This window comes from Phyllopteryx taeniolatus, chromosome 9 (genome assembly GCF_024500385.1).
Source record: "Phyllopteryx taeniolatus isolate TA_2022b chromosome 9, UOR_Ptae_1.2, whole genome shotgun sequence".
Classification (NCBI taxonomy): Eukaryota; Metazoa; Chordata; class Actinopteri; order Syngnathiformes; family Syngnathidae; genus Phyllopteryx; species Phyllopteryx taeniolatus.
This window is the reverse complement of record NC_084510.1, coordinates 21,996,290-22,010,614: the sequence shown is the minus strand read 5'-3', so window position 1 is coordinate 22,010,614 and position 14,325 is coordinate 21,996,290. Positions and strand designations below refer to the sequence as shown.

The 14,325-nt window shown below is 41.0% G+C and overlaps 2 protein-coding genes across 8 annotated transcripts; one reads left to right on the top strand and one right to left on the bottom strand.

Annotated features, from left to right (window-relative positions):
* Positions 1 to 168: 168 nt before the first annotated feature.
* LOC133483659 (uncharacterized) lies at positions 169 to 6,130 on the bottom strand. 4 transcript variants are annotated; one of them, XM_061785159.1, is made up of 6 exons: positions 5,862 to 6,130; positions 5,459 to 5,613; positions 5,213 to 5,363; positions 3,788 to 3,963; positions 3,483 to 3,711; positions 169 to 1,180 (listed from the first exon to the last, which is right to left on the bottom strand). In XM_061785159.1, the coding sequence occupies exons 2-6, from the start codon at positions 5,594 to 5,596 to the stop codon at positions 1,023 to 1,025; spliced, it is 852 nt and encodes a 283-aa protein (XP_061641143.1). In that variant the 5' UTR covers positions 5,597 to 5,613; positions 5,862 to 6,130; the 3' UTR covers positions 169 to 1,022. The 4 variants fall into 4 exon arrangements, with proteins under 4 accessions (XP_061641143.1, XP_061641146.1, XP_061641145.1 ...); XM_061785162.1 differs by having other exon boundaries at positions 5,213 to 5,360; XM_061785161.1 differs by lacking the exon at positions 5,862 to 6,130 and adding an exon at positions 5,759 to 5,822.
* A 128-nt stretch (positions 6,131 to 6,258) lies between these two features.
* On the top strand, positions 6,259 to 14,321 carry rrp9 (ribosomal RNA processing 9, U3 small nucleolar RNA binding protein). 4 transcript variants are annotated; one of them, XM_061785158.1, is made up of 15 exons: positions 6,259 to 6,496; positions 6,616 to 6,704; positions 7,619 to 7,731; positions 7,802 to 7,869; positions 7,947 to 7,988; positions 8,065 to 8,191; positions 8,267 to 8,391; positions 8,478 to 8,570; positions 8,981 to 9,081; positions 9,581 to 9,715; positions 11,189 to 11,251; positions 11,337 to 11,482; positions 11,669 to 11,748; positions 11,827 to 11,900; positions 13,624 to 14,321. In XM_061785158.1, exons 1-15 carry the CDS (start codon positions 6,413 to 6,415, stop codon positions 13,724 to 13,726), a joined length of 1,443 nt encoding a protein of 480 aa, XP_061641142.1. In that variant the 5' UTR covers positions 6,259 to 6,412; the 3' UTR covers positions 13,727 to 14,321. The 4 variants fall into 4 exon arrangements, with proteins under 4 accessions (XP_061641142.1, XP_061641141.1, XP_061641140.1 ...); XM_061785157.1 differs by having other exon boundaries at positions 11,337 to 11,494; XM_061785156.1 differs by having other exon boundaries at positions 11,669 to 11,900.
* Positions 14,322 to 14,325: the final 4 nt, after the last annotated feature.

Genomic DNA, 14,325 nt, shown 5'->3' with positions numbered 1-14,325 from the left:
TACAAACAAACAACCATTCGCACTCACAGTCACACCTACGGGCAATTTAGAGTCTCCAATTAATGCATGTTTTTGGGATGTGGGAGGAAACCGGAGTGCCCGGAGAAAACCCACGCAGGCACGGGGAGAACATGCAAACTCATTCAATTAAATATAGGTTGAACATGATTTTCAAATCATTGTATTCTGTTTTTATTTGTTTATCCCAACTTCATTGGAATTGGGGGTTGTACTTGCACATTCTTAGGAGAGTGTAGTGCTGCTACCTAGTGTGGAAGATGCTCAATTATTTTCATCAACTCTTTGAACAAAAGAAGACATCAATGTATCTGGACAAAATACAATAATAAAGTTGTGCTCTGACTGTATCAGTCAAAACTGAGCATTATGATCTTTGTAAAGGAGGATTTTGTATCGTACATTAGCTGATATTCAAAACATTGTATACATCCTAATGTGTCCAACGAGTGAATCTAAACGTTTACCAATGATTAAGAAATTGTGCTTAAAACTGGACCAAAAGGTGCTCATTAAAAAGAACAAAAAATATGACACCAATCATCTTGAATCGGAAATCAAAACAAGTAGGGTTCTTTCGTTTAAAAATGACAGTACTGATCCGAATGTTGAAGATGAGGTTAAACTTTAAAATTTAGTAAGTAAGGAGGTGACCCCTCTTGGGCCGGACAACCATTAAAGTCAATAGTGTTCTTGTTGGCTAACAAAAGATTTTCGACAGAGCCGCCAAGGAAAAGATGGAAGCCTAACATGAGAACTTTCTAGTCTCTATCCACTCAAAATCACACGTGAGCTTTAAAAGCACTATATATTTGCTCTCCAGGTAACGTAATACTGTCTAATGAGAGCCGTCCCAAGTTTTAAAAAAAGTTGATTACTGTAAAAATAACCTAATTCAAGCACTAAAGTGAATAATGTCGATTAGGAGAGGCGACCTGTCACACGGTTACAGTACAGCACACACACGAGCAGACAAGATGAAGGCCAAAGCTGACTGGCATCAATCATATCGACGCGTTGTCGGGCAGAGGTAAGCTGGCTTTGTTTTCCACTTTGACCAAGCCCATTCTCTTCTTCAGCAATTTGTCCTCATTGTTTAACTTGGTCCGGATGGCTGTCTTGATCTGGCTGCTGTCCACGCCAAACTTGACCGCCACGTGATCTGGAGGGAGAGACGATACGGTAATGAAAACAGGGAGTGCAATTTCATTAAAACGTCTGAACCCATATTTGTGGGAGGAACCCTGAGTACCCTTAAGAAAACCCAGTGGGTACGGAAAGTTTTCAGACCCCCTTAAATTTGTCACTTTTTGTTATATTGGAGGCGGCACGGTGGTTCAAATCCCGGCCTCGCCTGTGTGGAGTTCGCATGTTCTCCCCGTGTCTTTGTGGGTTTTCTCCGGGTACTCTGGTTTCCTCCCACATCCCAAAAACATGCAGTGTAGGTTAATTGAGGACTCTAAATTGCCCATGGGTGTTAATGTGAGTGTGAATGTTTGTTTGTTTATATGTGCCCTGCGATTGGCTGGCAACCAGTTCAGGGTGTACCCCGCCCCTCACCCGAAGTTGGCTGGGATAGGCTCCAGCATGCCCGTGACCCGAGTGAGGATAAGCGGAACGGAAAATGTTATATTGCAGCCATTTGCTAAAATCATTTAAGCTCGTTTTTTCCTCATTAATGTACACACAGCACCCCATATTGACAGAAAAAAACGGAATTGTTGAAATTTTTGCAGATTTATTAAAAAAGAAAAACTGAAAGATCACACAGCCATAAGTATTCAGAGCCTTTGCTCAGTATTTAGTAGTAGCACCCTTTTGAGCTAATACAGCCATGAATCTTTTTGGGAATGCTGTTTTTCACACCTGGATTTTTGGATCCTCTGTCATTCTTCCTTGTAGATCCTCTCCAGTTATGTCAGGTTGGATGCTGACCATTGGTGGACAGCCATTTTCAGGTCTCTCCAGAGATGCTCAGTTGGGTTTAAGTCAGGGCTCTGGCTGGGCCATTCAAGAACAGTCACAGAGTTGTTCTGAAGCCACTCCTTTGTTATTTTAGCTGTGTGCTTCGGGTCATTGTCTTGAACCTTTGGCCCAGTCTGAGGTCCTGAGCACTCTGGAGAAGGTTTTCGTCCAGGATATCCCTGTATTTGGCCGCATTCATCATTCCTTGCAACCAGTCGTCCTGTCCCTGCAGCTGAAAAACATCCCCACAGCATGATGCTGCCACCTCCATGCTTCACTGTTGGGACTGTATTGGACAGGTGATGAGCAGTGCATGGTTTTCTCCACACATGCCGCTTAGAATTAAGGCCAACAATTTCCATCTTGGTCTCATCAGACCAGAGAATCTTATTTCTCACCATCTTGGATTCCTTCAGGTGTTTTTTTTAGCAAACTCAATGCGGGCTATCATGTGTGTTGCACTGAGGAGAGGCTTCTGTCACAATTGTTTTTTGTCAATGTCTTTACGTCTCCAAAGTGTTCTGTAAATTGACTGTCTGTTGTACTAGAGCGGCTCCAACTACCGGAGACAAATTCCTTGTGTGTTTTGGACATACTTGGCAAATAAAGATGATTCTGATTCTGATGGTTGACTTTCTAGAACTTTCTCCCATCTCCTGACTGCATCTCCGTAGCTCAGCCACAGTGATCTTTGGGTTCTTCTTTACCTCTGTCACCAAGGCTCTTCTTCTCCCCCGATGGCTCAGTTTGGCAGGAAGGCCAGCTCTAGGAAGTGTCTGATCGTCCCAAACGTCTTCCATTTAAGGATTATGGAGGCTACTGTGCTATTAGGAACCTTAAGTGCAGTAGAATTTTTTTATAACCTAGGCCAGATCTGTGCCTTGCTACAATTCTGTCTCTGAGCTCTTCAGGCAGTTCCTTTGACCTCATGATTCTCATTTGCTCTGACATGCACTGTGAGCTGTAAGGTATTCTATAAACAGGTATGTGGCTTTCTTAATCAAGTCCAGTCTGTATAATCAAACACAGCTGGACTCCAATGATGGTGTAGAACCATCTCAAGGATGATCAGAAGAAATGGACAGCACCCGAGTTAAATATACGAGTGTCACAGCAAAGGGTCTGAATACTTACGGCTGTGTGATAATTCAGTCTTTCTTTTTTAATAAATCTGCAAAAATTTCAACAATTCCGTTTTTTTTCTGTCAATATGGGGAGCTGTGTGTACATGAATGAGGGAAAAAACGAACTTAAATTACTTTGGCAAATGGCTGCAATATAATAAAGAGTGAAACATTTAAGGGGGTCTGAATACAGTCCGTACCCACTGTGAGCATGGGGGATAACATTTAAACTCCAAACAGAACCGAACCCGGGACCTCTCGACTGTGAGGCAGTCTGCTGAATCATTAACCAATTAAGTCTCACTCAATGCAACGTTAGTGTGAAAGCTCAGTTATTAATCACTCCCCGACATTAATTGTCAATCAGCAACCTACCGATGATACTCCGGAGGATCTCAGGTGGGAGCTGGGGCTTGGGGCAGTCCTCCCCACTCATAGTGTTCCTGCGGCCCTGCAGCGAGTGTGTGGCCAGCGTCTCTCTATCAAAAAGCATCATGAGCAGCGCCGAGGTGTACTTCTTGTAGTCTGCGATTTCGCCGATGTGCTCGTAAAGACTCCTGGGAACGCGGAGGTTCTCTGCGAGGTACAGGTAGTTGTTGCTGTCCTTAGGGTGAAAAAGATTACGCGTCTGACAACGCACAAGAGGATTCGTCCGGCAAAACTGAACAACGAGCGCTAACCTCTGGCCCGTCGCCCACCGCTACGATGTCAGCCTCGTGCTCCGACAGGAAGCTGATGCTTTCGTCTTGGGAGTTGTGCGGCACCATCATCGGGTCGCCGCTTTGGAGGACGTGATCCAGAGTGGCTCGGAGTTCGTGAGCCGTTTGTCGCATCTCCACCATGAGAGTGTTCATCTCTGCGCCGAGCGTCACACCAAGACAAATGACCATTACGTGTAAGCATGTGCAAAGCCGAGGCTAACAGATTTAATCACAATACTGTAATACATTGCCTGCAAAAAAAAAGACATTACAAGGCTTTCCAGCAATCACAAAATGAAACATTTTCAAATTCCACAATTGCTTGGAAACATCTACAGCGTAACAGATAAACTGTTATCACAACAAATGATACATTGATGGGGGAAGCTTCGGATTAAGAGCATCATTTAGGCTTCTGTAAGCCATTTATTTTGAATGTAATGTTGCAAGAGTTTGACATTATATTAGAGGTGCAAAAATCAATCGATTAATCAACAACTAAGCAATTATCAAATTCATTACTATTTAGATTACTGATTTCTTGTTTCGAGACATCGTTTAACGTAAAATTGTCATAAAGTTGTCCAAATCCTCTGAATGTCAGCCTCGACAATAAATTTATCCATAGTCCTCATTGAAAGCAGACATATTATCTTTGTGTTTAATCAAATAAGACATTTGCAAAAATCTGCATTTATGTTGGAAAACAATGATTAAAATGTTTGCCTATTTTCTGACGTGTTACTGAAAGCAGACATTTTATCTTTGTGTTTAATTAAATAAGACATTTGCAAACATCTGCTTTTACTTGAGAAAATAATGATCAAAATGTTTGCCTATTTACCAAACCAGTAACCATCATAATCAGCTAATATTTGTGCATTTTCTGCACTGTCAATTTGAAATAATGTCCTGTTTTTGAATAAAGGGATTGGAAAATAATTTGTTTTATCTGATTAATATATTAATAATAATTTAAAAAAACATCATTGAAACATTAATCAATTATTAAAATAAACGTTAGTTGCACCACAAAATAATATTACATTGTTTTGTGATCATAGTATTTGGTATATTTATGGTTGGAAGTAATACAATGGGCAATTGTAAACATTTGTTTTTTTGGTTGTTTTTTTTTTTTGAGGGGGGTGGGTTGGGGGGGGGGCGGTATCACTTACGTTTTTACTATTTGTGCCTCGGCTCACTGGGATAGGTACAGATATTTACTCTCTCCTAAATTAACTTTGTGCTCTACCAACATGTCAGCGATGAGAAGTTCAGCTCTGCATTGCTCTCTTTAACACGGCAATGGCATGGAAACAGGAGTTCAGAACCTCCAGAGATACCCCCCTTTATCTTATGATCAACAAACAAAAAGTTAAGTTTTTCTTCCCTTCAACTCACCTTTCATCTCCCTCAGTTCTCTCTCAGCCAGAATTCGACACCTGCGTTCATATTTCAGTTGGGCCTGCAGCTGTTCTATCTTCATTAGCAGGCTGATGGTGTCGGTTCGGACGCCTGGACTCGCTTCGCCTTCAATTCCGTCAAATTCCTGCTGACAGGAGAGAGGAAATCACGCCAGGGCTGTGGTGGTGGAACAAAAAGTACACAACGCGTGTGTGTGCAGCGCTCAAGAGAAACGTTTCTCACCTCGGTGGTGAGAAATGGAGAGTAAGTGGACTCGGCCAACTCCTCCATTGGACCAGCCTCCAGTGGGACCGTGTTGAGCTTTAGCATCTTTACCGGCGTCGGGGATGGAGTTGCCCCCGCCTCTCTCTTAGGTGGCATAAGGTTTCAAGGAAAATCTGGAGAGGAAAAGACACATTTTGTGAAGTTCGGCCCGGGGAATGGTGTCCAACTTTCTGCCGGGGAGGGAGACGACAACGGAAAGTTAGTTCACGCCGCGTCCTCAGCGTGACCCCCCCCCCCTCCACTGCCCATTTAGCTCACCGTGATAAACCATCTTGTGTGTCAGGAGCAAATAAATTCGCTTTTTTTTTTTTTTTTTTTTTTTTTTTTTTTTTTAAATCACACTGGTTGAAATGAACCTCACCTGGGCGCTCGGTTTGTATCGAGGAATTAAAGTGTAACGACGTCCACTGAGGACAAAGACTGTGCAATATATGCAAATACTGCGTAGTAGAGGAAGTAGCAGTACTACTGCAGTACTACAGTACATGGATCCCGGTGTGATAATGTCAGTGTTTCATAAGCAGCTCGAAAAGTTTGAAGCTAAATATACGAGGGAAACTCGTTCTATTTGTTTTTAATATCTTGTAGTATGAATGTGTCAGGAATAACTGTGTTGTTTGATTATTTTATTTTGTATGTGGAACTAAGTCGCGAGTCATTTTTCTCCAAGGGACATGTTTTTTCTCAGGACTATTTCCTGTTTTTCCTAAAAATTGGTTGAAACCAATAGGTTTTCAGAATGTTCAAACAAGGCGGTATGTAATTGGTATAGGCCAATCAGCACCGAGATTCCTTCCAACATCATTTCCAAGTTAGGTTGAAGTGCATGTTACCCATGTGGGTCCAATGTTGACTTGAATCTTGAGAAAGTTGAGATTTTTTTCCCCGACATTTGTGTTAACGCGTTTTACAATGTCGTCGTCCTTCTTTATCAAGGGGTCCAAAAACCCCAAATTACCGAAACCTGGAAAAAACATAACGAAATCGAATCGGAAAGTAAGAGGACTGGGGCAAGCTACCCAATGCTAATTGCTCAAATGTGCCTTGCACGTTTTAACTTTTCATTGCATGTCACGTTTAATCTCAACTTTTTTTTTTAATCATCTTTGACTTAGGGTGATGGGGACCCGGGTGGGAAAGTTAAAGTCAAGAAACAAAAATCCCGATATAACGAAGAGATTTCCAGCGAATCTGAGACAGAGAGGTAAGGAATTCCTATACAGTGTTTAAAATATATGGGGCATTTCCCATATAATTTGATCAAAAACGGTAAAGACAACAACCAAACTCTAATTTACCATTTTATTTTATGCCGCCTTGGTTTTATATGGGCAAATGTCTCCAATGCTGAAACAGCCACGCTTTGTCCTATTTCCAAAATTTAATGAATTAAAATGTAATTCATAGTAAGGGTTATATTTATTGACAGAGCAGATGGTGGTGGCCAACTGAAATGCAATTCTTGCATAGTGGTAAAGAAATAAACAGCTTCATAAAAATCATTTGTTGCACAATTTACATGGTCCCCTTCCAAATCTGCAGATACAAGTACGTAACTGATCCCAACTACTCTTAAACCAATTACACCCTTGTCTTCATATAGTCTTAGTACCGGTAAAGACATGCAATAGTTCTGACATTTTCCCAAATTCATAAACAGCTCAGAAATAACACACTTTATTGCTATTGTGTGAATGCAGAATGGCTGCCTCACCCTGGCACATCAGCTCGCAGATCCCTCTGTAGCATTCCACTCCAGTAGCATTAACGGTAAAGACCGCTTGAGTGACAAAGATGGCACGATTTGTAAAAGAACCACAAAAAAAGGCACTCTGAAGACACTAAGATGCATTTGCGTTAGTTTTCATGGAAAAGGCATATTTAACAATAAGACAAAATCTTGCGTATATATCCAAAAATGGAATTAGCATCTTCAGAAAACATGTTGCTTATCATGAACGTTCATTTGGGACACGTACTGGTAAAGACATTCAAATACTCAGGAGTAAAATGAATTGATTTTCAAAAGTAAATTCAGTGGCGTATGTCTTTACCGTGATTGATCAAATTATATGACATATAGCGAGAGATACAAATGGGTGTCTGTTTGCTGCACAGTCCGATAGTTGCCAAGAAAAGGCAGGTCAAAGAGAAGTATGACTATGACGAAACACCGCAGGAGAAGAAGCTCAGATTAGCCAAACTTTACCTCAACCAGTTAAAGGAAGAAGGTAAGTTTCTACTTATGTCATTTCTTCTTGAGTTTACAATGTTTTACGCTGTTCATTCGGTCTTAATTAGAAGAAGAAAAGGCTGAAGGCGAGTCATTTGAGGCCGATCTGATTGCGGGGAGACTTAAAGAAGAAGTGGTAAGACTGAATCACGCGGACCCACACACAATTTGTGGGAAGAACACTTTTGATATGTAATCTTTTCTTATTTACAGCTTGAACAGAAAGGAAAATTACAACGACTCATTGCAAAAGATGTAAGTAATAGAAAGTTAAACACTCGCTACCTTTGGTGAGAGGTGAGTCTCTTTTAATAATTTATTTGTCTTTTAGCTGTTGCCACCCGACGCTTCCGAAGTCCGTTTGTTACGAGGACACAAGCTACCAGTCACCTGCCTGGTCATCAGTCCTGATGATAAGTGCATCTTCTCTGCTGCAAAAGACTGCTCCATCATCAAATGTAACATATTGGCGGTGTGTGTTCTGCATTGTGACTGTAAAAAATGTCTTGAAAGAGTGTTTTGTATTTCTTCAGGGGATGTCGAGAGCGGGAAAAAACTGTGGGTCATACCTGGCGGAAGGAAGGGTACAGAAGATCGACATGTAGGACATACGGCTCACGTCCTGTGTATGTCCATATCATCCGACGGAAAATACTTGGTGAGGACTAACCCTCTACTTTGCAAATCCTCCTGAAACTCCTCAACAACTTTGAGTCGTAACAAAACGATCTTTTTTTTTTAAAGGCCACTGGTGACATGAACAAGCTGATCATGATTTGGGAAGCTGAATCGTGCAAGCATCTCTACAAATTCACAGGACACAAAGGCCCCGTTTCGGTAGGTACAGTCACTTGCAATTAGGGCTTTACAATTGATTGATTAATATGAGTTTATTTATTATTATTTATCTGTCAAGGGGAAAATAATAATTTCTGTGGAAGTTGATGCAAGTTTGATTGGGACAAAACTATTTCAAAGCTTGTTCGGTATCGGGAGACATAAATCCAATCCCAAAAGGGGGAGGGGGGCGGGTGAGCAAAACCTGGTTTGAATATTTTCATTGTCATTTGCTTAAGCGAAGGGGGGAAAAAACAATTAAAATCACACATCGGATTTTTGAGGGGGAAAACAAAACTGAGAAATGTTTTTTAATTATTATTTTTATTTGTTTAAGGCCAAATCGCCCAGCCACCTCCACACATGAATGAAGTTAATTTGAGTGAAAGTGCTTGTCTGCTTGCTTGCAGGGTCTCTCGTTCAGGAAGGGAACTCACGATCTGTACAGCGCTTCACACGATCGCTCCGTCAAAGTGTGGAATGTGGATGAAAACGCCTACGTGGAAACTCTGTGAGTGACTTAACACTAAAAATAACATTCACGTGACGGCTTATTAAGTACACTTGCACTATAAACAGTAATGAGCTGTATCAAAAAACATCTGCCTTTACAACGAAAGAGCGGGCCCTGTGGGATCAATAGTCTTACTTACTACAGTCTCAGTCACATCAGTATTTCTTCAAGTGGACAATCCACCCAGTAAATAATTGTGGCACACCATCTGTCGGAGTGGTGATGTCGTTAAATATGAATCTTTGGGGGTGTGAACGTGTCTGTCACAACTGAGGATTATTACAAAAAAAGGCATCATTTAATAACCAAAAAATTAATTGCTATCAAAGGAGCATCAACAAATATTAAGCAAAAGGCATATACAGTATATGTATTATATAGTCATTATAGGGTGTTGTGCATCCAATTTTTAGGAAAGCCATGCATTTATTCCATTTTGGAGCCTTTCCGGATGCATTTTATATTGGCATTATTTACATTCATCTCCCACTTACAGTTTCGGCCATCAGGACGCCATCACGGGACTGGACTGCCTGAGCCGAGAACGCTGCGTGACCGCCGGGGGCCGCGACCACACCGTGCGTGTATGGAAGATCATGGAGGAGTCGCAGCTCGTCTTCCACGGCCACGAGTGAGTGTTCGCATGTGTCAGTTAATGGCGCCAGTGAGTTAACACTAAGATGTTTTAATTGCAAATCCAAAAGACTGTACAGGGGATCCTTGGTTTATAACAGCCCCGCGTAGCTCCGCGGCACGTCAAGGAAGGATAAGTACATGATTGCCTGATGAAGTATCACGACAGTTGTTCTGTCATAGTTTCATTTTATAACTTGTGGTATTCTCTGGAAGCAATCTTGTATTTCTTTTGCTCAAGTTATTTTGTAGATAACACACATTGATGCTTGTTTCTGTCCACCTGACTTCTTCTGTCATCTGCTGTATGTACTTTCAAATAGTGCCCCCTTGTGTTTAGACTGAGACAGCAGCCTACATTGAAGTGAAATGTGGGGCAAGACCTTAAGAAAAACATTTAGTTTGGATGGTAACATGTCAGTAATGACAAGTAGTTACTCTTAAAAGGTTTTATTTGTGTGAAACGTATGCCATGTTCAATAAAAGTATTAAAGGTTCCATATTTTTGCTATTTAGACCACCATAGAGTGACTCTCTAACTTGGACTTAGTATAAAAGTGTCATTTCATTTCAGAAAACACTGGTTTTGTCATACAAGTGTCCATAAAAGGACCCTCTGACAGCTACTTCTGTTTGACCCCCAGTTTTGTATCCGCTTTAACCATATTTGACTAAGACCACCCCCTTTCCTCTGATTGGTTGCCTCCATGTAAAAGACCCACTTGTGAGAGCACACGTGTTTATGTTGACAGCGCTGGGTCGGGAGCAGAGAGGGAAGGCGGAGATCTTCGCTAGTGACGTAGATATGGTCGAGGAATCCAAATGACCTGATTTCAGGCCTCTCGGCAGAAAAACGTTTAGGACTCAGGAATGTGTGGGTGATTTTAATTCACATTTCCCACGTTTACTAAGGTACTTTAGAGCCAATATTACATCCCAGATACTGTGAAAAGTTGTTTTGGTAAAATATGGCTCCTTTTAATATGAAACATTTTTATCACAATTGCAAGACGATGCCATTTTCAAATATCGTTACTCTGTGAGTACTCAAATGTAAGTTCTTGTACTCGGTCTTAAAAAAGTGGCATCAGTGCATACCTGCCTGTAACATCAAGTCCAAAATGTTTTCTATTATTGATACATTTATTGAAGCATAATTGATTCACCAATCAGAATTCTGTAATTTTCTTTCAATTATTGATAGTCTCCAAGCAATTGAGGCAAAATGTCACACACTCCATAGCTGCAGCCAGTTTAGGCGCTTTTGATTCACTCTCATTTGCTGTATAAAGTAGAGCAATTAATCAACTCATCGATTATCAAATTAATTGAAAACGATTTTTGATAATCGATAGGAACGGAACTCTGTCGTTCACAGAGGACTGCCTCCAACACCATTGTAGTTCACTTTCTGGCATTAATAAAAGGACAACTATCAGTTTTTAATTTGTCACGACTGCGTTTCTTGCAGGGGTTCAATAGATTGCATCCAACTCATCAATGAGGAGCACATGATTACAGGCGCTGACGACGGGTACGTCACGATGTCACCGACAAAACTTTGTACTGTCATTACTATTGTCGGTATTTCAGTGTTATTCCTGGGCTGACCTCCTCAGCTCCGTGTGTCTTTGGAGCGTCAATAAGAAGAAGCCCCTCAGCACGGTGAAGCAGGCTCACGGTTGCAATGGCGACCCCGGGCTGGAGCAGCCTCACTGGGTGGCCGCGGTGGCCGCGCTTCAGAGCACCGACGTCGTAGCCTCAGGTGCCTCTGGCTGTGAGAGTCCTTCCCAACACACACACAGACACACACATTCATTAAAGCTTTCATGAATGTATGCAAATGTATTCCGTTCAGAGACGCACACTTTTCCATCTGGTTTAGTGTCCTGGACACAAAACACCGACACTGTGCTGTTCATCCAAAGTAACCACAGGTTCCGCTTCACAGGTTCCAGCAATTCGCAGGTGCAACTGTGGACGTGCGGTCCGCGTTATCGAGGGCTCGAGCCGCTCTTCAGTGTTCCAGTGGTAAAAGCAGATTTAAATGCACTTACCTTCACAGTCCATGTGTCGTCTCATTCTGCGTCCCTGTGTTCCTTCCCTCAGATCGGTTTTGTCAACAGTTTAAAGTTTTCACACTCTGGTCACTTCTTGGTGGCGGGAGTCGGACAGGAACACAGGTAATATTGCACGAATGCTGCTGTTTCTATAGCAACCGTCAGTTCCCTGACACCATTTCAGCACCGGATGATGTACTCGCTGTCCACTAGATGGTAGTGTTCTCTTTTTATTCTAAGGGAAACCTGTTGACCTCCTGGGTGTTCCAATTTCACCTGTAATTGAATTGCACTTTAAACATTGAACCCTAGCTGTAATAAAACTTATGGACACTACCAATATTAATAGTTTTAAATCCTAACTCTACCCCCAAAATATGATCCCACATTTCAATATTACTCCAAACTCGTCTTACATTAGCCTTAATCAATGGCTTCCAGATTATTTGATTAAGAAAAAAAAGGCATCGTAGTTCATATAAACAAACACAAGAAAAAAAATAGAATGGTGCCTTGAAAAACCAGTTTGTCAGTTGGTGACCACGCTTGTAATGCAAAACACCACCTCAAAAAATTACATTTTTTGTTCGTTTTTAAATAAGGGAAAATAGCATTTTCTACTTCATAAAACAATAGAATCATAACATAATTAAATAGAATAAAGAAGTAATCAGTGTGTACATGATGCTTCAATGCTGAAATCCAATTGAGTGTGCACTGACCGCCTTGGCCATTGGGAGGCAGTACAGTGTAATACAGTCATGCAGACACAAATGAAAAATAATGTACTATTACTACTGTGGGTGACTGAATTTGTCATTTTTCATAGAGGAAAAATAATATATGCCTTTGAGTATTGTTATTGTATCTGTCTAAATGTGTTGCTCCACCGTTTGTGTTCAAATAAACTCCGTCTATCGATGCTTACTGTTTGCATATGTGTTAGCATTAAGCTATATGGACTCTCGTGAGGCAGAGCTATGTAGTTGTTTAAAATGCACAACCTGTAATTTTTTTAGTTTTCTGATAATCTTGACAGCAAACTTCAACTGGCATTACGATTCTTCACCATTGGTTGAGCCTTTACTGTGTCTTACGTTGCGCAGCCGGCAGTTACCAGATAACCAGCTGTTAACTTTCACCACTGCTAATAGCATCATCATGAGATGCTTACCACTCTCATTTCTCTTAGGGGTAGGGCATTTGGGTAGCATTATATAGGGTGTTATAGAAAGAGGACAAAATACAAGAATAAGTGCGAAAACATGCGCTTTTCAGCAAATCATTTTAGTTATGTTTTACAAACAAAAAATGTATGTATATGAGTCGTGAATTGGCGAGCATTAATTGTATAGAGAAGGGCAAGTATTGGGACATGTGCACATTGTGCCTTCAGGAAGAAAACATGGAATCGTTCCTACCTCGGCAGCAAAAACAACTTCTGATCATCGACACGATGTTGGCGTGTGTCTATGGGAACTTATGAACATTTTGACATTAGAGGAGGTCAGTGAGGTCTCACCAGAGGGAGGGACTTGCTCCCAGTCTGGTCTGCTTGGGAGTGTAACACAGTCTTTCACAAAAGGGCCGTCCTCATACAGTTCCCACAAAGTTGGAAGTACACAATGCTGTGCCCAAATGAAGAATCACGAGATACTGTTCATTGAGTAAATGATTTATCCCAATAATTATGTCGTTAAAGTGGACGTGAATACAGCCTCAGATGTTGTAAATGTTGTCCATGTGTCAACTGGAATAAGAATTTGCATTTGTAAGCCTCTTGCATATCTAAAATGCCTTTAAAGTTCTGCATGGTGCTAGTAAGATTTTGTCTGTCTCTCTGAAGGTTGGGACGATGGTGGAGACAAAAAGAGGCCAGGAACGGGATCTATATCATTCCCCTTAAAAGGAAACCTCCCAATCAAGATGAAGCCCAGACAGCTGAATAATGGACTTTTTTTTGTAAATTAAAGGCATTTAAAACATTTTGCCACATTATTATTTTTTTAGAGAATGATTTGATGTTGATATAACAGGTCGTTTGTTTGCAAAAACAACAGTGTAAAGTGTCTACTGGGTTATGTAGACAAATGGGTGGATCGCTACACTCCCCTCCAAAAGTATTTAAACAGTGGGACTCATTACGTTATTTTTTTTTTTTATGTATACTGAAAACATTTGTGTTTGACATTAAAGGATAAATATGGGACGATAACAGTTAAACTTTTATTTCCAGGTAAAATTACTTGTGGATCTGCTGCATGATTGTATTATTATTTGTAGCATTTTTAGGTAAGCTAAAGTTTTGGTGCGTTCATGTTTGGATTTTCATGTTTGTGACACTACTATAAACATAGTCTTCACAGGCAAAACTGAGCATAGACATTGAGTGCTATTTATTGTTTGAATAATTCACCTTGGGAACAAAACACACCTGTCAGCCACACGTTCAAGACTTTTGTATCGTGCGTGGGTTCAAACAAAAAGTCCAAGGTGTGTATCTGATACAAATGTAAATTCCTGCACATTAAAAGTTGAACTGTTTATC